This window comes from Cololabis saira, chromosome 17 (assembly GCF_033807715.1).
Source record: "Cololabis saira isolate AMF1-May2022 chromosome 17, fColSai1.1, whole genome shotgun sequence".
Taxonomy (NCBI): Eukaryota; Metazoa; Chordata; class Actinopteri; order Beloniformes; family Belonidae; genus Cololabis; species Cololabis saira.
This window is the reverse complement of record NC_084603.1, coordinates 23,913,107-23,929,497: the sequence shown is the minus strand read 5'-3', so window position 1 is coordinate 23,929,497 and position 16,391 is coordinate 23,913,107. Positions and strand designations below refer to the sequence as shown.

The 16,391-nt window shown below is 41.6% G+C and overlaps 1 protein-coding gene across 2 annotated transcripts in view; it reads right to left on the bottom strand.

Annotated features, from left to right (window-relative positions):
- Positions 1–836: 836 nt before the first annotated feature.
- Positions 837–16,391, bottom strand: part of LOC133463353 (protein FAM53B-like) — a 28,054-nt gene continuing 12,499 nt past the window's right edge. For both annotated transcript variants that reach the window (XM_061744854.1, XM_061744853.1), the window contains exons 2-5: positions 15,810–16,076; positions 12,996–13,050; positions 10,028–10,863; positions 837–2,022 (exon numbers count right to left, since the gene is read on the bottom strand). In XM_061744854.1, coding sequence (XP_061600838.1) covers positions 1,669–2,022; positions 10,028–10,863; positions 12,996–13,050; positions 15,810–15,890 — 1,326 coding nt within the window. In that variant the 5' untranslated portion in view covers positions 15,891–16,076 and the 3' untranslated portion in view covers positions 837–1,668. The remainder of the gene's footprint in view (positions 2,023–10,027; positions 10,864–12,995; positions 13,051–15,809; positions 16,077–16,391) is intronic.

Genomic DNA, 16,391 nt, shown 5'->3' with positions numbered 1-16,391 from the left:
TAATGTAGACAGTATTCCAAATATGCATAACTTGTGTTGTACTGAAAACATGTTTAGGTTGGGCGAGAAATGTAATTTTGCTTGCAGGGGTCGCGGGGTGCTTCTGTTGTGGGGTGGAGAGGTGGGTGTTGCTGTCAGGCGTCTGGGTGCTTGTGTTGGTGTTGTGTCTTGTGCCGGCCAACCAGATCAGGAACCTTCTGGTTTTGCTCTCACTCTGTCATTTTGGGGTGCTAGGTGTGGGGACACTGGCCTTGGGTGTGTTCGGTGCCAGAGTGCAGTATTTGTTTGATAGATGTGTGTGTGCACATTGGGATATAGATTAGACTTATTTTGTACCTTCAGTTAAAATAGATTCATTTATTTATATTAATTAATTTACAAGGGGTTCTATATGTTAAAAATGTGTGTGTATATGTGCATGTGTATATCTATTTGTATATAGATACATAGATTCATACTAGTGTTAACGTTGCTATGCTCTATACAATGTTTTGTATGAATAAATGAATGAATGAATGAATGAATGAATGAATGAAATGCCACTGTAAAAAAAGCTTCTAGCCAATAATCTACCCATTAAAGAAAGAACAGTAAAGATGCATCTGGACTGATACATTTTTAAGAGTGAGCTTCAATAAAATGGTTCTGAAATGTGATGCAGGAAGTGACTGTGGGGGAGTGGGTGCAGCTTCGGAAGAGCATCTGGAAACTTTTCTGCTCATTTATACTTTTGGTTTGTCAAAGTGAAATTTGTCTTGCAAAGGGGAAAAAAAAATAAAATCAAATAAAATCAAGCCACCGTGCCCCTGATATGTTGAAATTAAACCAGACACGAGTGCATGTTGTGAATTTATTTCACATCCCATTCTGTTAAAAGAAAGACATTTAAAATCGTATTCCTTCACAAACAACTCATTAAAAAAAAAAAAAAATGTAGAAAAATACACACTGCTGTTAGAACTCAAAAGATGAGGTTCAGTGTTTAATTCAAATATAAAATTTGCATATCAATATCTGTCTGAGAGGGTGGCTTTGAGTGAGGCAGGTTTCTTGAAGAGAGCTACAGAGCATACATCCAAAGGAAGGCACTTTTCATTTTGTGAACTCTTCATAAAGCTTATTGAGTCTAAATTCATACAAAAAAGGTATACAGGTGTGTGCACAAAAGATGAAGAGGAAAGACAAGGCTCTGAGAAGATGATTCTTTCTTCTCGTTGCCGACTCCTGTTTCACCGTATCCTCCAATTTCGCTAAAAAGCAAACACAAGCTAAATATGTGAGAGCCAAGCTACTGCTACAGTACTATAAACCTTAGATCACCAGGTTGGAAAGACAGTGAAGGCTGGGAGATGTTTTCTTTAAGACTAACCCTCACTTTTCCTCTCCTGAGTTAAGTCTAATACCCCCTCCCCCCTAAAAAGCAACTAGGACACTGCTTTTTGATTCAAACAGTAAGAATGTTCAAGGCAAATGTGTCATTAAGGAGCCAGGCATCAACAACATACTCGAGTCTTTATCATCCATCACTTTCCCAGTCCTTCTGATAACTTTCCCTTTCAAATTATTCTTTTTCTTGCAGCCCATCTTGGTAGTCATGCTTTAGTACAATCAAACATAGCTTTCTAAAACAGCACAGACACAGTCTCTTTAAAAATCACCTAATTATATTCAGTTTCTTTCAATCTGTTCCAGATCCAACTCTCCCCCGAGCTGGAAAATGTCCCCCTGTGTCCCGCAGTCGCCCATCCATACGGAGCATTTACTGTCCACAATGCAACCCGGAGAGCTGGGCAGCGAGTCCACGCTACAAGCAGAATCGCTATCCAGCTCCTCGTAGGACGAATCCGCTTCCTCGTGATCTGCCGTCACATCCTGGCGTGCCGCAAGGCTCCGCTCGGGCACGGCAGTGAAGTCTGACCTCGACTGATTGGCGGCCTCGCAGGAGGACGGGGGCAGCCTCGATGACCAACTGTCAGAAGATGAGAATCCGGGGCAGCTCAAGCTCTGAAAGGTCTGACGTTTCTAAACACAAGAGAGAAGAAGCAAAACATGAATGTTGCTTTCTGTGTGTCTTACTAATCACTAGGGGTGGGCAAAAATATCGATATGGCAATATATCGCGATACTTTTCCAGCCGATTCAATATCGATATTCAAAATTTGAATATCGATTTTTTTTTATTTATTTTTTTTTATTTTTATTTTTTATCTTTTCCCCATTATATCACCCAGTGCTCCTACCTAAGTGACAGTCCTGGGCATTGCCACTCTCTACCAACCCTGGGAGGGCCCTGCACTGAGCTCAGGTTTTATTTCACGTTTTATTTCATTTTATAATTTATTTTTTATATAACACAATTTCCTGTCCTTAAAAAATGAAAAATAATGGACAGAGGTTTATTTATTTATGGATTTATATCTATACTGACTGATCACTGTGCCTGTCCTTGGTTTTAGTACCCATCTTTCTTGTGTTTATTATCATTTGCCACATAATTAAAGCAACCTCATACTAAATTGAATGTTAATTTCATATGATGTAAATCATATGAAAAACATATACAAATATGTTGTAACTTTAGCTTGTATAGTTATAATAAAACATTGTTTTGACTCAGTTTGTCCCATGAATTGTCCCTATAATCTGATGAACGTGCAACTCGGATTTTAAGATCCATCACTACCATCTGATGTACATATATACAACTTGGATTTTAAGATGTGTAACGCATTTTTAAATTTTTCGGTGAACTATGTATAATATAATAATCGGGATATCGCATAATCGGGATATCGCAATGTGTATCGTATCGTGGCTCAAGTATCGTGATGCGTATCGTATCGTGAGGTCCTTCCCAATACCCACCCCTACTAATCACGCTTGCTCACATCCACGCTTCACCCTCACAAGTCTATAAAAGTTAAAGCGCTTTAACGGGGGGAATTTGAGCTCAGGCTTTTCCATTCTGAGCTTGGGTTTCTGCTCGGGCAACCAAAGCCTGGCTTTTCCTTTTCATCGACTGCATGTGAACATGTAAACACACACGAGCCTCTAAGGAGCAAACACAAAACTCTAAACCATCTGGCCTGTGGGAGAAAAAACAGTAAGATTAGTTGGAAACCACAGAAGGTATCTTTTGTCAAACTGTCCTCTGGGCTTATTCAACAGTGGGACCCACTTGGAAACACATACTTAACCCGGCCCTGGACGCTATAGAACATGTCTAATTTAAGTAATAGTTACACACAGTGGCTGTGAAGTTTTTAGTGCGCTCCTGGGAGCGTCAGGTACGATCCGTATGTGAACAATGGGCCGTGTTTTTGCTCTTAAACCCTGACCTGAGCGATACTCGGTTTACTGACGAGTTCTCTCCAGGACTGTTTGTATGCCCTCTTCCCACTCCGACTTCCTCTCTGCAACAAAGAAAGGCGGCCGTGCTGTGCACCGAAGGGGTTAATGATCTGTGGAGTGCCCCCAGCAGCAGATGTTGGAGGCATGGAGGTGAATAGAGAGGAGGGTTTTCTCTATAGAGCCTCGGCTTACATGATAGGCACCTCTTATGTTCCCTAGCATGTGTTGAGATAGAGCTTTTGCTGCTACAATGAGCCGGGAGCCTCCCTCTCTTAAGACTTATTTTCGTGGCCTCACTTCTTCCCTTCTCTGATTCAGCACGGTGTAAAGAAAAACCGTACCACGGGATTTTGACTCGAAGCTTGCTCTCTTTTTGTTGGATTAACTTTACATTTAAGTTGCTTCATCTGCAAACAGGCGGTGTTATCATGCGAGTAATGGGAGGCCTTTGCTGTAGTTACCCCAGTGGAGTGGAAAAGGGGATTTCTCAGCCCCTAGATCTCTGTGTTCAACCCCCAGTATTAACCCTCTACTAATTATCACAGCAAAGGAGGAGACGAAAGCAGGACCGAAAGGAGGGGGGAGAGGCGACCTCTCACAATATGCTTTCTATAAAATGTGCTGCGGCTGGCTGGGCCTTAGGTGGGCGTGTTGGTGGGTTGGGAGAGCAGGGTTACATTTCTGCTATATGCCTAGTTTTGCCAGATGAATAACACCCGTGCACACACAGATACACACATACAGTAAACTATGTCACACATGGACTCCACCACAATGCTGTCACATCAAACGTAGCTAGTTTTACTTGAAAAACAGTAAGGTGCATATCTTAAAAGCTGTCATCCCCTTTGTCTGGCCACTAGAAACACACGTCCTTCGAAAATCTTGGGATGTTTTAGCTAAACATAATAAATTAGACCCTTGAGCTTTTGAATTGGATGACGTTTTTGTTGCAGGCCTCCTTCAAATATTTGATTACAGCTGTAAAATGTAACATGATGTGACCACTTTAACGTGCTGCAACCACTTCTTTCTTCAACTGGGCTCATTTTACTTTACATCAGAGAGTATAAAGAGGTATATAACATGCACGTGTAGAACATTTAGGCAGATGTTGGGAGATGGTTGTCGTGTGAATGTCCCGTTCTTATCCTAGGAGGGTGTGGATTCTCATTTTTATTACTGGGAATGTATGGCAGGGGGGGGGGGGATCTCTGTTTGAGAGCAATTCTTTTGCTGTCCAAAGTGATTATCAAGTGTAACTGTCTTGCAAAGCGCAACCCTGTCACTGTGGAGTCGTCAAAGTTGGAAAAGGCGCCATATTCAGTGAGCCATTTAGATTTCCAGAGTACTATGACATCATGTCAGATCAGAACTATCCACAGCCTTTCCCTCTTTATCTCCACCCAACTTCACTCTATTCTGAATTTGATGTACCTCATAAAGTCATAACTAAATAAAAGGCATAATGCCAATTTTAAAAGCAGCATACCCTCCAGCAAAGGGGACTGGAGGGGCGTCAAGTGGCCCTTCTCTACCTCTAAAACCAACAGCTATTAACTGAGGTGTAAAGACATGTTTGAAAGTGCATTTTGTCCTGTATAACTGTGGTATTTTGGTAAAATCATTACACAGACTTCTTCAGAACTATAGGAAAGTATCCACTTTGGCTTTGAGTCCGCAACGCAGCACCACCATGATTGTAGGGTAACCCAGAAGGGTCAAGCAATTCAAGCACTGGCTCTGATTAGGTCCTTACGTTAATTTCATTAGCAGTCACATGCGTGTTTCGTGTGTGGAACATGGCCATTTTTATTTTGGCTACCATGTAAACTGGTTAGAGAATCAGGGTACCTGCATGATATCTACTTCACAACTTGAGCTGCACTGCAGCAGTATGTCAAAGACATTTTTTTTCTTAAATGGGCTAATAACCATTATTATGATCATGATTTCATTTCATTTCCCGTCCAATCATCATCCCCGTACAATTCTATGCATATGCCATCGATTTACAAGTAAGCAACTCGCATGTCTTGACGATAAAACAGCTGTGCTGCAGCAGAAACAACACACGCTAAGCTACCAAAGTAAAGCCGGCCTTACAAGGAGAGACTGGGTCATTTAGGACAATCTGAATCTTCAATGATACATGCAAGTAAATCCTATACATGCAAGTAAATCCTATACACTGCTCTGTGAAGTCCCCGTGAAATCAAGCTCAATGCTTTCAGATATGTCCTGCAATATTTGTCACCCACATGCCAGTAACTACCCCAACGATGACTAAAAGGCGTTTGTGGGGATTCATGATTTTACTTTTTGGTTTGTCATTTCCTGGAAAATCAGTGTTTTATCATTTTTTTTATCTTATCAAATGCCTTTTTGAGTTTCAATTTACAGCAAAGCTGATATTGAACTGCGGGTATTACTTCAGGTTAGTGAACCTCACTAGTAAACTATGTTAACAAAGAAAGGAAAAAAAAACAGTCAAACCCTCTCTTGCATCAGAACTCTAAAAAAGAAAAATCCAGTCCAAGCAAATACACTTTTTCTAATGTTTTAGTTCAGTAAGGAAGAGAGAGAGAAAAAAAAACACTGGCGGAAACACAACCAGAGAGACTAATAAATACTTAAACATCATCAGCTGGAATACAAAGAGTTTTCAGGAGAATCGTGTATTTACAATGTGATTCTTCTTGAGAAATGTAGACTCCACTAACCATGAAACTAAGTGGTATTCTGGCACACATTACTTTAAAGCATCAGCTGCACAAGTGCAACCTCTGTAAAAATGTTATCTACAACATGGGATCAAAAAGGCAGCTGCTTTGGAAAAAGGGGCAAGCACATGCCAAGAGATTAGGCAAATATCCTCCTGATAATTTGGGCAAACATCAAACAACACCCTGCAAAGTGGCATGGCAAAGGTCCTGCTGGGAATCTGATGAGAACCTTGCACACGGATAATCAAACGTGCAGAATACTAGCACTCACTTCTTTTGGTTCAGTTTTGTGCTGAACTGAGGTCATACAGAAAACATCCAGTGACATAAAAGGCAGACATACGCCTCCAACTGCAAACATCTGACAAACAAAAGAGGGAACGGAGGTGCGAGCGAAGACTGGATAATTTAACTCATTCCTGACGGTTAAATTACATACTTGCACACCTCTGCATCAATTATCTGTTGTTTTATCTGTGTGTGAAAGCCTTTGCTTTGGTCGGAGTGTTTGTCTGGAATTCACTTCAGCGCGGAGAAAATGCGTGACAGATGCGTGCAAATGCCTGGAGGTGAGATGAAAAACATAAATATGTTCAGTTGGTAGCTGATGAAAAGGAGCAGATACTATGCAAGACTCCTCACTAGTGATGTTCTCCAATACAAGTGTATGACAAGCTGCAACATGTCATCAAAACCTTGAGGGGAGTCAGGCCTCCAGACACCCACCTAGGTGTTCCCATATGTCTGCGGTGCTTCACACACTGCTATGATCGCCATGTCTGCCATTTCAGGAATGGAAAGAGATGTAGAGAGAGCAGGGGAAGAGAGCAGCAGGAGGAACTTGGGCCAGGGAGAAGATATTAATAGCGAGGGGTGAAAAGTTTCTGTGCCAGCTTCACTGAAGAAATAATACTCCCTTTCTTAATCCTGCCATTTCTCCCCAGAGTGCGCACACATACACACACGAACACAGTCGAGCTTTTGCGTAACACACCCCTGTTTCCCACCTGTACTGCTCGCACAGCTAAACCAAAGACTTTCTCTGAATGCTTTTTTTCCTGACTATACAATAACCCGGTTTAAGTTATCGGATGACCAGGCTGAACTCTCACGAGGCGTTTCCTGAAAAGCAAAGCGTAAGCTGCGTCAACAATCATTCAGCGAGTGACCTACAATCAAGAGATAACATTCCCCCTTCTGAAAGCTCGATACGCCCACAATTCTGAGGAAAAAACAATGCAGCGCCAAGGTGGAAGGGCAGCAAAGCTTAAAAATGGGACAGTGAAGAGAAGAGGCAACTGATACAGACTGCTGACAGGGAGGATATTCAAGGAATTCTGGGGATGGCAGCACATAAATCCCTACAGTAGTCGGGTGATAGCCAATTAGCATGACATGCATCCCCAGAATTCACACCCGACTTCATTGACGTGGTCGAAGAATCTAGAGGCCAAATTACACCATGTTCCACTAACAAAACACACAGGAGACTTGACACATTCCTTCACCTCTTGAACTCCAAGGACACCAAAAATAAGTTCAACATGTAGCTTCGAGTATGATGCTTGTTGCGCCAAGTATGGATTTTCTTTTGTCTTCCTTGTAGCTTAAACAAATTTAGACTGTACTGCTCTCCCACGGGTACATTAAACGGAGCAAGCGTGTAAGGTGAAAAGAAATCAAGGCTCCAAATTGATATAACACACCCATTTCATATGGTGGGAAAAATATAATAGATGGATTCTGCCAATGAACACATGCAAAAAGAAAAAAAAATGCATGCAACCTTATGTTTTCCAGCAAGCGCAACTGTTAAAGACAGATATTTTTTAAGGCCAAGACTAAACATCTTAAGCCTTTTTATTTTAAGTTTGAACAGCCTTGAATGAAACCAGGTGGCGCGTCAAAACACAAACTGGCAACAGCAACGGACAAAAATATGTCTAAGAAATGTCTTTTAAACAACTAGTTGTTCAGAGAGTGGTGTGTGTGGCGAGGGAGAAAAGTTGTCATACACATTATGTTTTGGTCAGTTTTCAAATCTAAGATGAAGTAAAACAGCTAAATTCAGGAGGTTTTATATAATTTTCACATACTGTACATTAAAATCCCACCAAATAATTACAGCTTCCCATCAGAGTTGGTTAAATCCCATCAGCTCCCAGCTTTGATGTCAATTCTTACGTTTTGTTGTTGCTAGGACAAACAGGTTGTAACAAACCCTGCCTTTCCACATTAGTGCTTCCTTTTCCAGACAGTTTGCCAGCTAAGAGCTGTCCTTTTCTACTGGCTCCCATTATGACGAACCACTTTCATAACCTTGTACAACTCTCTGAACCTACTACACCTGACTCTTAAACTTTTGGGGTTATCACATTTAGTGTGAGAAATTACTACCTTGCATGTTTAGGATTTAAAAATCCCAAGGTGGAGATGATAATTAGTTCTAAATAATAACTTTAGAAAAAAAAAAGCTTGAATTTGAGTTAATGTGTTTTTTTTATTACACCATATGTTCTGTTTTCTTTCCTCAACCCAGACATTCATAAGGGTGAGAAAGTAAAATCTAATCTGAATCTTTACAGCAATGCTGGCTGTAATTACGCACAGAGTTCACAGAGATTTAAAAAAAAAAAAAGGAGAAAAAAGAAAATAACCTGCCCATTAAACTCTCATAACAGAGAGATCCATAAAAGAGGTAACACAAGCAATGGTGAAACTTACTCGACGTGCATATGTGTATTTGTGCGTAAATGTGCAATCAGAGCGCCTGATTTTCCCCTCTTAGCAGCTGGCATGACTAGAGGAAACATGCCTGCTAGGCTCCATTACCCAGGCCTTGTTGATCCAGCCTGGCTCAGTCCTAAGGGTGGCTGGCTGGGAATGCAACTGTTTTTGGAAAAGGAAGGGAGGGTAGACGGATAAACTGATGATACTTTCTAATAAGGGAACAGGAAACGCACAAATTCCCTTGACAGGATGTATTATGGAAGAAAGTTTCGGACAATCATATAGATGTTGTGTTCAGGGAAACAAAGTTAAATCAGATATGGACTGTGTTTTAAGCTCTGACCTGTTTAATTCATTATTTTCAATCTATACGGTCCTTAAAGAGCTTTTTAATGAAATTATACATTTGATATGATCGGCCAAGGATTGTAAAAACATCAGAGCACTGCCAAGCATTAAAACAGCACATGCCATTAAAATACTTCTACCATTCTATTTTAGGTTTGGCTTTGTCCAACAGTCATTCATGCTCTCCGTCTGCTCTGCTGCTTCCTCTGACCTTACTCAAGAACAAACAAACTCTTGACATGGGGAAGGCAATAGAGAGTTGCTTGTATCCACGTAACCCCACAATTAATCACCTTTTGCTTCTTTAATTGTTTGATGGCAGACAGAAGGTAGGAGGAGATGCATCGCTGCAGATGAAGGGAAGGAGCTGCAGGGCTGACACGGAAGAACTTGAGGAGCTGAACCTTTGGACGGGCTATTTACTCAACAGAGTTAATGAAATGATAACCTAAAGTAAGACTTGCTAGAGCGTAGCACTAGGCAGTGTGACCGAACATCAGGAATGTTTCTTTGGAGAGCGCCTCTCCATGAGTTGAAGGGAGGAAGCCTGAGACCACTTAGCCCTGAAGCTTTGGACTAACAATCCAGAAAACTTCATTCAGCTTGATTGAATCCAGTCTCTAATCAGCCTGAGAGTGAAACCTAGTTATGTTTGAGGATCTCTTGATCTTCTCTTGCATCTAAGAACAAGAAGGCATTTTGTGTGCGATACGTGCATTTGGTCCAGTGTTTGCCCAAATGTAATAATGGACATTTTTTCACATTAAATTAAGATTAGAAAACAAAAGTAACTTTAAAATCTAAAACTATTCGAGTTATACAGAAACAAATATGTGCAAGTTTGTGTGTTTTTGTCTGCATATCCAGCTAACCTGAGTCATCTTTGCCAAGTCCAGGGAGGGGCGCTGCTCCTGGGCATCTTCTGGTCTCCTGCGCTTCATGCCAATCTTTTTGTCATTCAGCACGCAAGGCTGGGACCTGCTCCGGGAGAGACACCCCTTCCCACCTGCTCCCTTTTTAGCTCGCCTCCCCAGCTCCGGGGTGGAGTCGGGGGAGCTGGCCTCCGATGCCTCTTCCCCCTGTAGCTCTGTCAGGCTGATCTGCTCGTGGGAAAGAGAGAGGGGCCTGAGGAAGATGTGACTGTGGGAGGAAGGAGAGGTCGGGGAGACGGGAGACGCCGTGAACTGAGGATGAGGAGGCAGTTGCTGGTTGAAGAACGGCAGGTCCAGGGTGCCATCTGAGGGGAGGCTGGAGCGTGAGGGTAAGCTGAAGCTGGAGCTACGCTGCATGGTGGGAAAATGGCCTCCCGCTCCTCCTCGGACACTTCCTCCACTGTAACACCTGCGTTTCTCCACCGCCGTCCAGACCCGGGAACCCTGAGGCCTCCAAGATGAGCGGCAGCCGCTGAACTCGTCAGACAATGACAGCGAGCGACACTGACGTTTGCTTGGGGGGGCTGCGGGAGCATGGCTGGTGGCTGTAGTGGTGTATTGTGCAGTGGTGGACGTCATGTGGGCGCCGCTGTTGCCCAGACTCAGATCTCTTATCAAGTTGGTGATAGCGGTGGCACTGCCGGGTTCTTTGGCCCACTGCCGACTCCCAGACTCAGGAATCACATCCCAAAGGCTCTCCAGACTAGAATCGGTCTGAAATGAAGCCCTCTGCTGGATGGCACAGCTTTGCCCCGAGTCCAGCCATCTGTCCGCCTCTGAAAAACACACACGACAGGGTCAGTTAGCCAAAGTAAGAGATGTATCTTTTTGTGCAATGAGGAAAACTAAGATCTTGAAAGACGAGCATGAAAGACAAGAAATTATATCAAGAAGGATACTTCTTAGGGTAAGAACAAGCTGTTTTGAGAAGAAAGGGTTCTTTTTGCCCTTTAACTGCAATAGGGACTTACCAAATTCAAAGAAACACAAGGCTTAACATAAAATCCGATGGAAAATCATGAGCTTTGAGTTTGTTTAGATTAAAAGAAAGTTAGTCACTTTTCTAAAGAATGATGGTAAAACAGTCAAAACTAACTATTCAAAGCACTGCTGGTCACGTGTGACTACTGAAAGGTGAAAAACAAGCACAGCAGTCAGCAAGTCAAAAAAAAAGAACTTTCAGTGCATTTAAGGTTAAAAATGTTTAGTAAGTTGAAAAACAAAATGGCTGTTTTCAGGAAGAATTTGGCAAAGTGAAGCTCATGATAACACGCAGTTTAGCAAGTGAGAGAATATGACTCAACAAGGTCAGTGTGTTACGTTTGTTTTTCACATATAAGATATAAGTTCTCAGCTCTAAGTTGTGATAATGCTAAAATCTTAGGATTAGAAACAATAATTATTAAACACAAAACTAAGGCGGTCTATTGTAGGAATCCTACGTTACAGATTAATCTGACCCAGAACCGAACAGACAAGTTAGTCCACTTGATGTCCCACACGGCGTCTATGAAGAATCCAGCAAAAACAGAAAACAACATTCCTGATCATTTAAAAAACCTGCAAGAAAGCAAAAAAAAAATGTACGCAACAGTCAGCAAGTGAAACATCAAAAATTCTTTGGAATATGCTTTAGAAAGCAACCAGGCTTGCATACGATCTTGCCATAAGCACAGAAGTCCAGCACACAGCTGCAGGAGCTGCTACACCTGCAGCAAAAGGCCACAGCAGCTTCAGATACCAAGCCAAGTGGTTTAGTGTGAAACTCCTGAAGCTTTTGTCAAAATGGCTGATCTGAATCCCATCCTCTTGGATGCCCGTCTCCAAGTTTGGCATGCTGTCTCGCGCACTGGTACACGGAAACCACTGTTTTGGGCGGCCGAACAATGCATGGGGGCTACAGCGACGACCTAGCAGGAATGTTAGGAAAACAGCTCGACAAAAGGAGGATTGGATGAACTTCAAACAGCTGCCCTTTGAAAGCAAGAGACAGAGTACTCACTGAACTAACACAACCCGAAACGTGACGTTACGGTCAGGATTAATGGTGGTAGAAGTACGCCACGCTCATCCCAGTGACAAAACCCTGTTTCTTCCCAAAAGAAAAAAGTTTTACCCCCTTCCCCGCATGCGTGTGTGTGTGTGTGTATGTTAAGTGTACTGCTGCTAACACGTGAGTTTCCCCATTGAGGGAGTAATAAAAGACTATCTTATCTTATCTTATCTTATCTTATCTTATAGTGACCGGTTTATCATTTTTACACCAAAAGTGCCATACGCTCACTAAAAAGCCATTTCAATCCTCGCTCACTTCCAATAGTAGCATGCTCAGACCCTGCGTCTATACAGGGTACAGTTGCAGGCCTAAGCGCAACTCATTTCATGAAAATTAGTAACTTGTGCTCCGGTCGATGCTCAACGGAGCAGTGACTGCTGCAGTTTCATTAAATGCTGGACAGAATGCTGATTAAGCAATTTCATAACTGGTCTTGGGCTCTAGATGATGGCAGCTGCTGGTGGAGTATTTGAGGAATGTAAAAAGGGCTTGAGTGGGTGTTTGTGTCTAAGGTAGTATGTCTTTTAACACAAGGGGTAATTGCTGAAACTGTAAAAGAGCTGAAGGGAAATTGTTGACATTGGCAACATCATATTCAATTACAGTTCACTCCCATGAGAGTGCTGTGCAACGTTGTGTGGCGGCAGGTGCACCCTTATCATGAGATGGGGCTGACTGACAGATGGAAAAACGGAGAAGTGAAAGACCCAACATGACAGAGTGGATAAACAATGAGACACTCATTTGAGGCATTAAAAAGGGAATTCACTATGCAAGTACATTTGTGGAGTTGCATGAGGCAGACAGCTGGTCGTGAAGCAAACGTAGAGGGAAATGATGAGAATAACTCACCGACGGTTCCACAGGAGAAGAGGGTGGTCCCTCTGCTCATGGTGTGGAGCTCACTCTGTAAAAGCACAAGCAGACACTCAGCAAGAAAATACTAATTAAAGCAAATTAACTTAAGAATTACATACGGTTTAAAAAAAGTATTTCTGTGCAATTCTTATGGAAGCATCAATCAACCTGATGCCGGCTTGTTTTTTTTTTTTCAAATTCTCCTTTTTGTTTCATTATTATAGTTTTCATAATCTTCTCTTCAAAAGCAGGCAAATGTTTTTAGAGATCAAGTTCTGAAAATCCCAAAATGCCAACCGCACAGCACCGAGTAATGACGAGAAGAACAACGGCACATACTCAGACGACTAGCTAGTGATCAACAGAGCATTTTACAGCGTCGGAGCCAGACATTTCCCACAAATGCTGGGAGAAAAAAAAGAAATTGTACATTAGCCTTCATCAATAAAGTGGAAAATTATTACAAATTGAACTTGCTTGTTCAGCCGAAATGACTTAACTCCATATTTACCCAAATCTGGCCAGTCACATAAATACGTCACTCACAGAGAAAGAATGAATGACCGTATGAAGTTCCTGGACGGAGTATAATAGCTCTGTCTGAGACCTGAAACTGGAGGACTGCATGTTGACCACACATGGTCTACCGTCTGGCCAAGTGTGGCCCCATGTGTCGTTTTGCATTTGAAGAGCTGGCTCAAAAATAAATGTAGAAAAATCACACATCCAATACAAAACTAAACTAGTAACCATTGCTGGATCAGAGTCAGATGACCAACAGGTGGCCAACTTTTAATTAATTCATAAAATTAGCACTATTGAATGTCTAAGTGCATTAATGCTTGCAACAATGGCTACATTTTGTGAGCTATAAGAACCCACACCTCACCATCAGTTATCTTTCAACAGTGTTAGATAATCACGTTCAACAGATCACACATACTACCCAAATGGTACACAGAAAATAAGGATTATTGGATGTAATTGTACAAAAAAGAACATCTAGTACAAATGCTACCAAAAGACAAATAACCGAATCAATTACTTTCTGTTTTAAATAATGTGAACTACATGTTTAGGCAAACATTTATTGTTCACCAAAACTGATGCGGCCACAGCTTTGTCCACTTTGAGTGTTGAATGGATCACGGCCAAAAATGGCAGTTTCAAGTTCCCATTTCTGAGGTGCCTCAAATGCAGCATAAACCTCCGTCAATGGAAGGTTTTGAAATAAAATGTAACTTGGGAAATACTTAACAGTAGAAGTTTGTCACTGCAATTAATACTTTCACTATTGTGCTAAGCTAAACTTGGACAGACACTATGGTACCCTACCCGTCCCTAACCCTATGATAAAAGTAAAGGATTAAATATGAAACATAACTTTTAGTCTGGCTGGCCACGACCATTCACAGTGGGAAAATTCTCATGAAATGGGTCTGGCACTCCTCCCACTCACAGAGATACTTCCACTGGTACACAACGTACCACACCAACTGCAATCTGGTGGGTGTGGACTTTATGTGATGATTCATACTGAAGCATCCACAAGCCACTATTTCAAACAACCAAGATTACTTCCATTGCATGCTTCATTTCTGCATTCATTAGTACTGCCAACTGGAAATTAAAAGTCCAAAGCAGAAGAACAGAACTAATTTATTTACTTTGTGTGTGTCAAAGTGGAAAAGAATTAGGATAGCTGGCCATGTTTATAGGCAACATCATGAGTAAGGGTTATTTGAGTATAAAGCAGTTGCCTCATAACAACCATCTTTTCATCAGATATCCATGCTCTATGTGCTCAGTTTTATTTGTTAAGACAGAGAAGCAGTGGTTGCCAAAACACTAGTCACAGTTTTGAATCTCCATTGCGGTTGGTACCACACCAAAAAAAAAAAAGGTTTCTAAAATACAGCGCATAGCAAAGAGCATTGCATAACAAAGCCTATTGTGTTGGAAAAGGTTATTGAATGGCAGAACCTGTACACTCACACCTAGGTGCTTATTAACTGGTGGGAGTGAAAAGGCAGGTAGCTTACACTATTGACGTCAGTCCAGCAGCCCTTTTGCATTCACACGAGTTATTGATGAGCTCTACAATAGCACACATGATCTATTTGGGCTCCAAAAGTTCCAACGAAAGAAAGTAACTAAATAAAATGGGGGCGTGGAAGGGAAAATGCAAGACTGGTTCAACAATTCCTCCATTCTTCACAACAAAGAGATCTTGTGGTACATTTAAGTTTGCTGAATTAGTGTTGCAGTTTTCGGAGAGTCAAGATTTTATAGACGTATCAAGAAGACAACTGGAGAAGTGAAAGCGACTCCTTGCGTGCAATGTGTAGCCGGAGCATGGTGAGATAAAAAAAACTAAGCATGTAAATTAATTGAATGAAGCTTGTACTGAGAACTGAAACCAAAGTGTTTGTTTAAAAAAAAATAAATAAAAATTCTCAGGAAGATTTAGTGCACTAACATGGCCATGTGTAAAATGCAGAAAAAGTAAATGTCAAAAGAAGCAGTCCTTCCTTAAGCATTTATTTTGTGGGCTTAAGCGTTACCTTTCTTCCAAAACTGTAACTATTCCTCCCAAGCACTCCAGTGTTCAAAAAGTGTATTTTTAAGCTTGTCAAGATTTGCCAAGACCTGACGTGGACCTCAAAGTGAAAAAGCAGTCTTTATTTCCCTTTGACATTACTTTAATGAACAAGCTACCTGATGCTTTATTCTAAACATTAACACATTGTGTTACATGTGTAACAATTTGTAATACAAGTTAATGACATACTAAAAAGTTTCACTCACCAGCCGTCTCTCGATGCTCTTGGACGTTACATCACTGACACGCTTCTTCTTTTCCAGTGTTTTTGAGAAAATGATCACCATGGTAACAAGCGGCTCTGCTCCCTGGTGTTCAGTTGCAGAAAAAGGCCATGAGCAGCCATTTTACAAGAGGGCGGACGGCAGATAGTGCATTTTGGCAAAGCAGATGATTAGTTGGTGGCCTTCCATCTGAACAACTGCTGATAAAGTGATGGAGGTAGGAACGAGTCTCAATACTTCTGGTGATCTCTGTGTAGAAAAATAAAACAGGAAAAACACAAACATTAATCATTTAATTCCTGAAAAGAGAAATATTGCAACTAAAAGTACAAATGTCTTCTGTCTGGCAGACATTGACCAAAAAGAACAGTCATATTCCCATAAGCAGTTACAATCAAACGTAGGCTTGAGTCAAGTCCAGCTCCGTGGACTGCTTGAACAGGTAGGAAGCTGAAATGAACTCTAAGACCACCAGATGAATATTGTAGATCAGAAAAATGTGTTCCCCTTCCTTTAAAGTCCTTCCCTCTAGCCCTGTTGTATATGAATCTTTTCTGCCCAAAA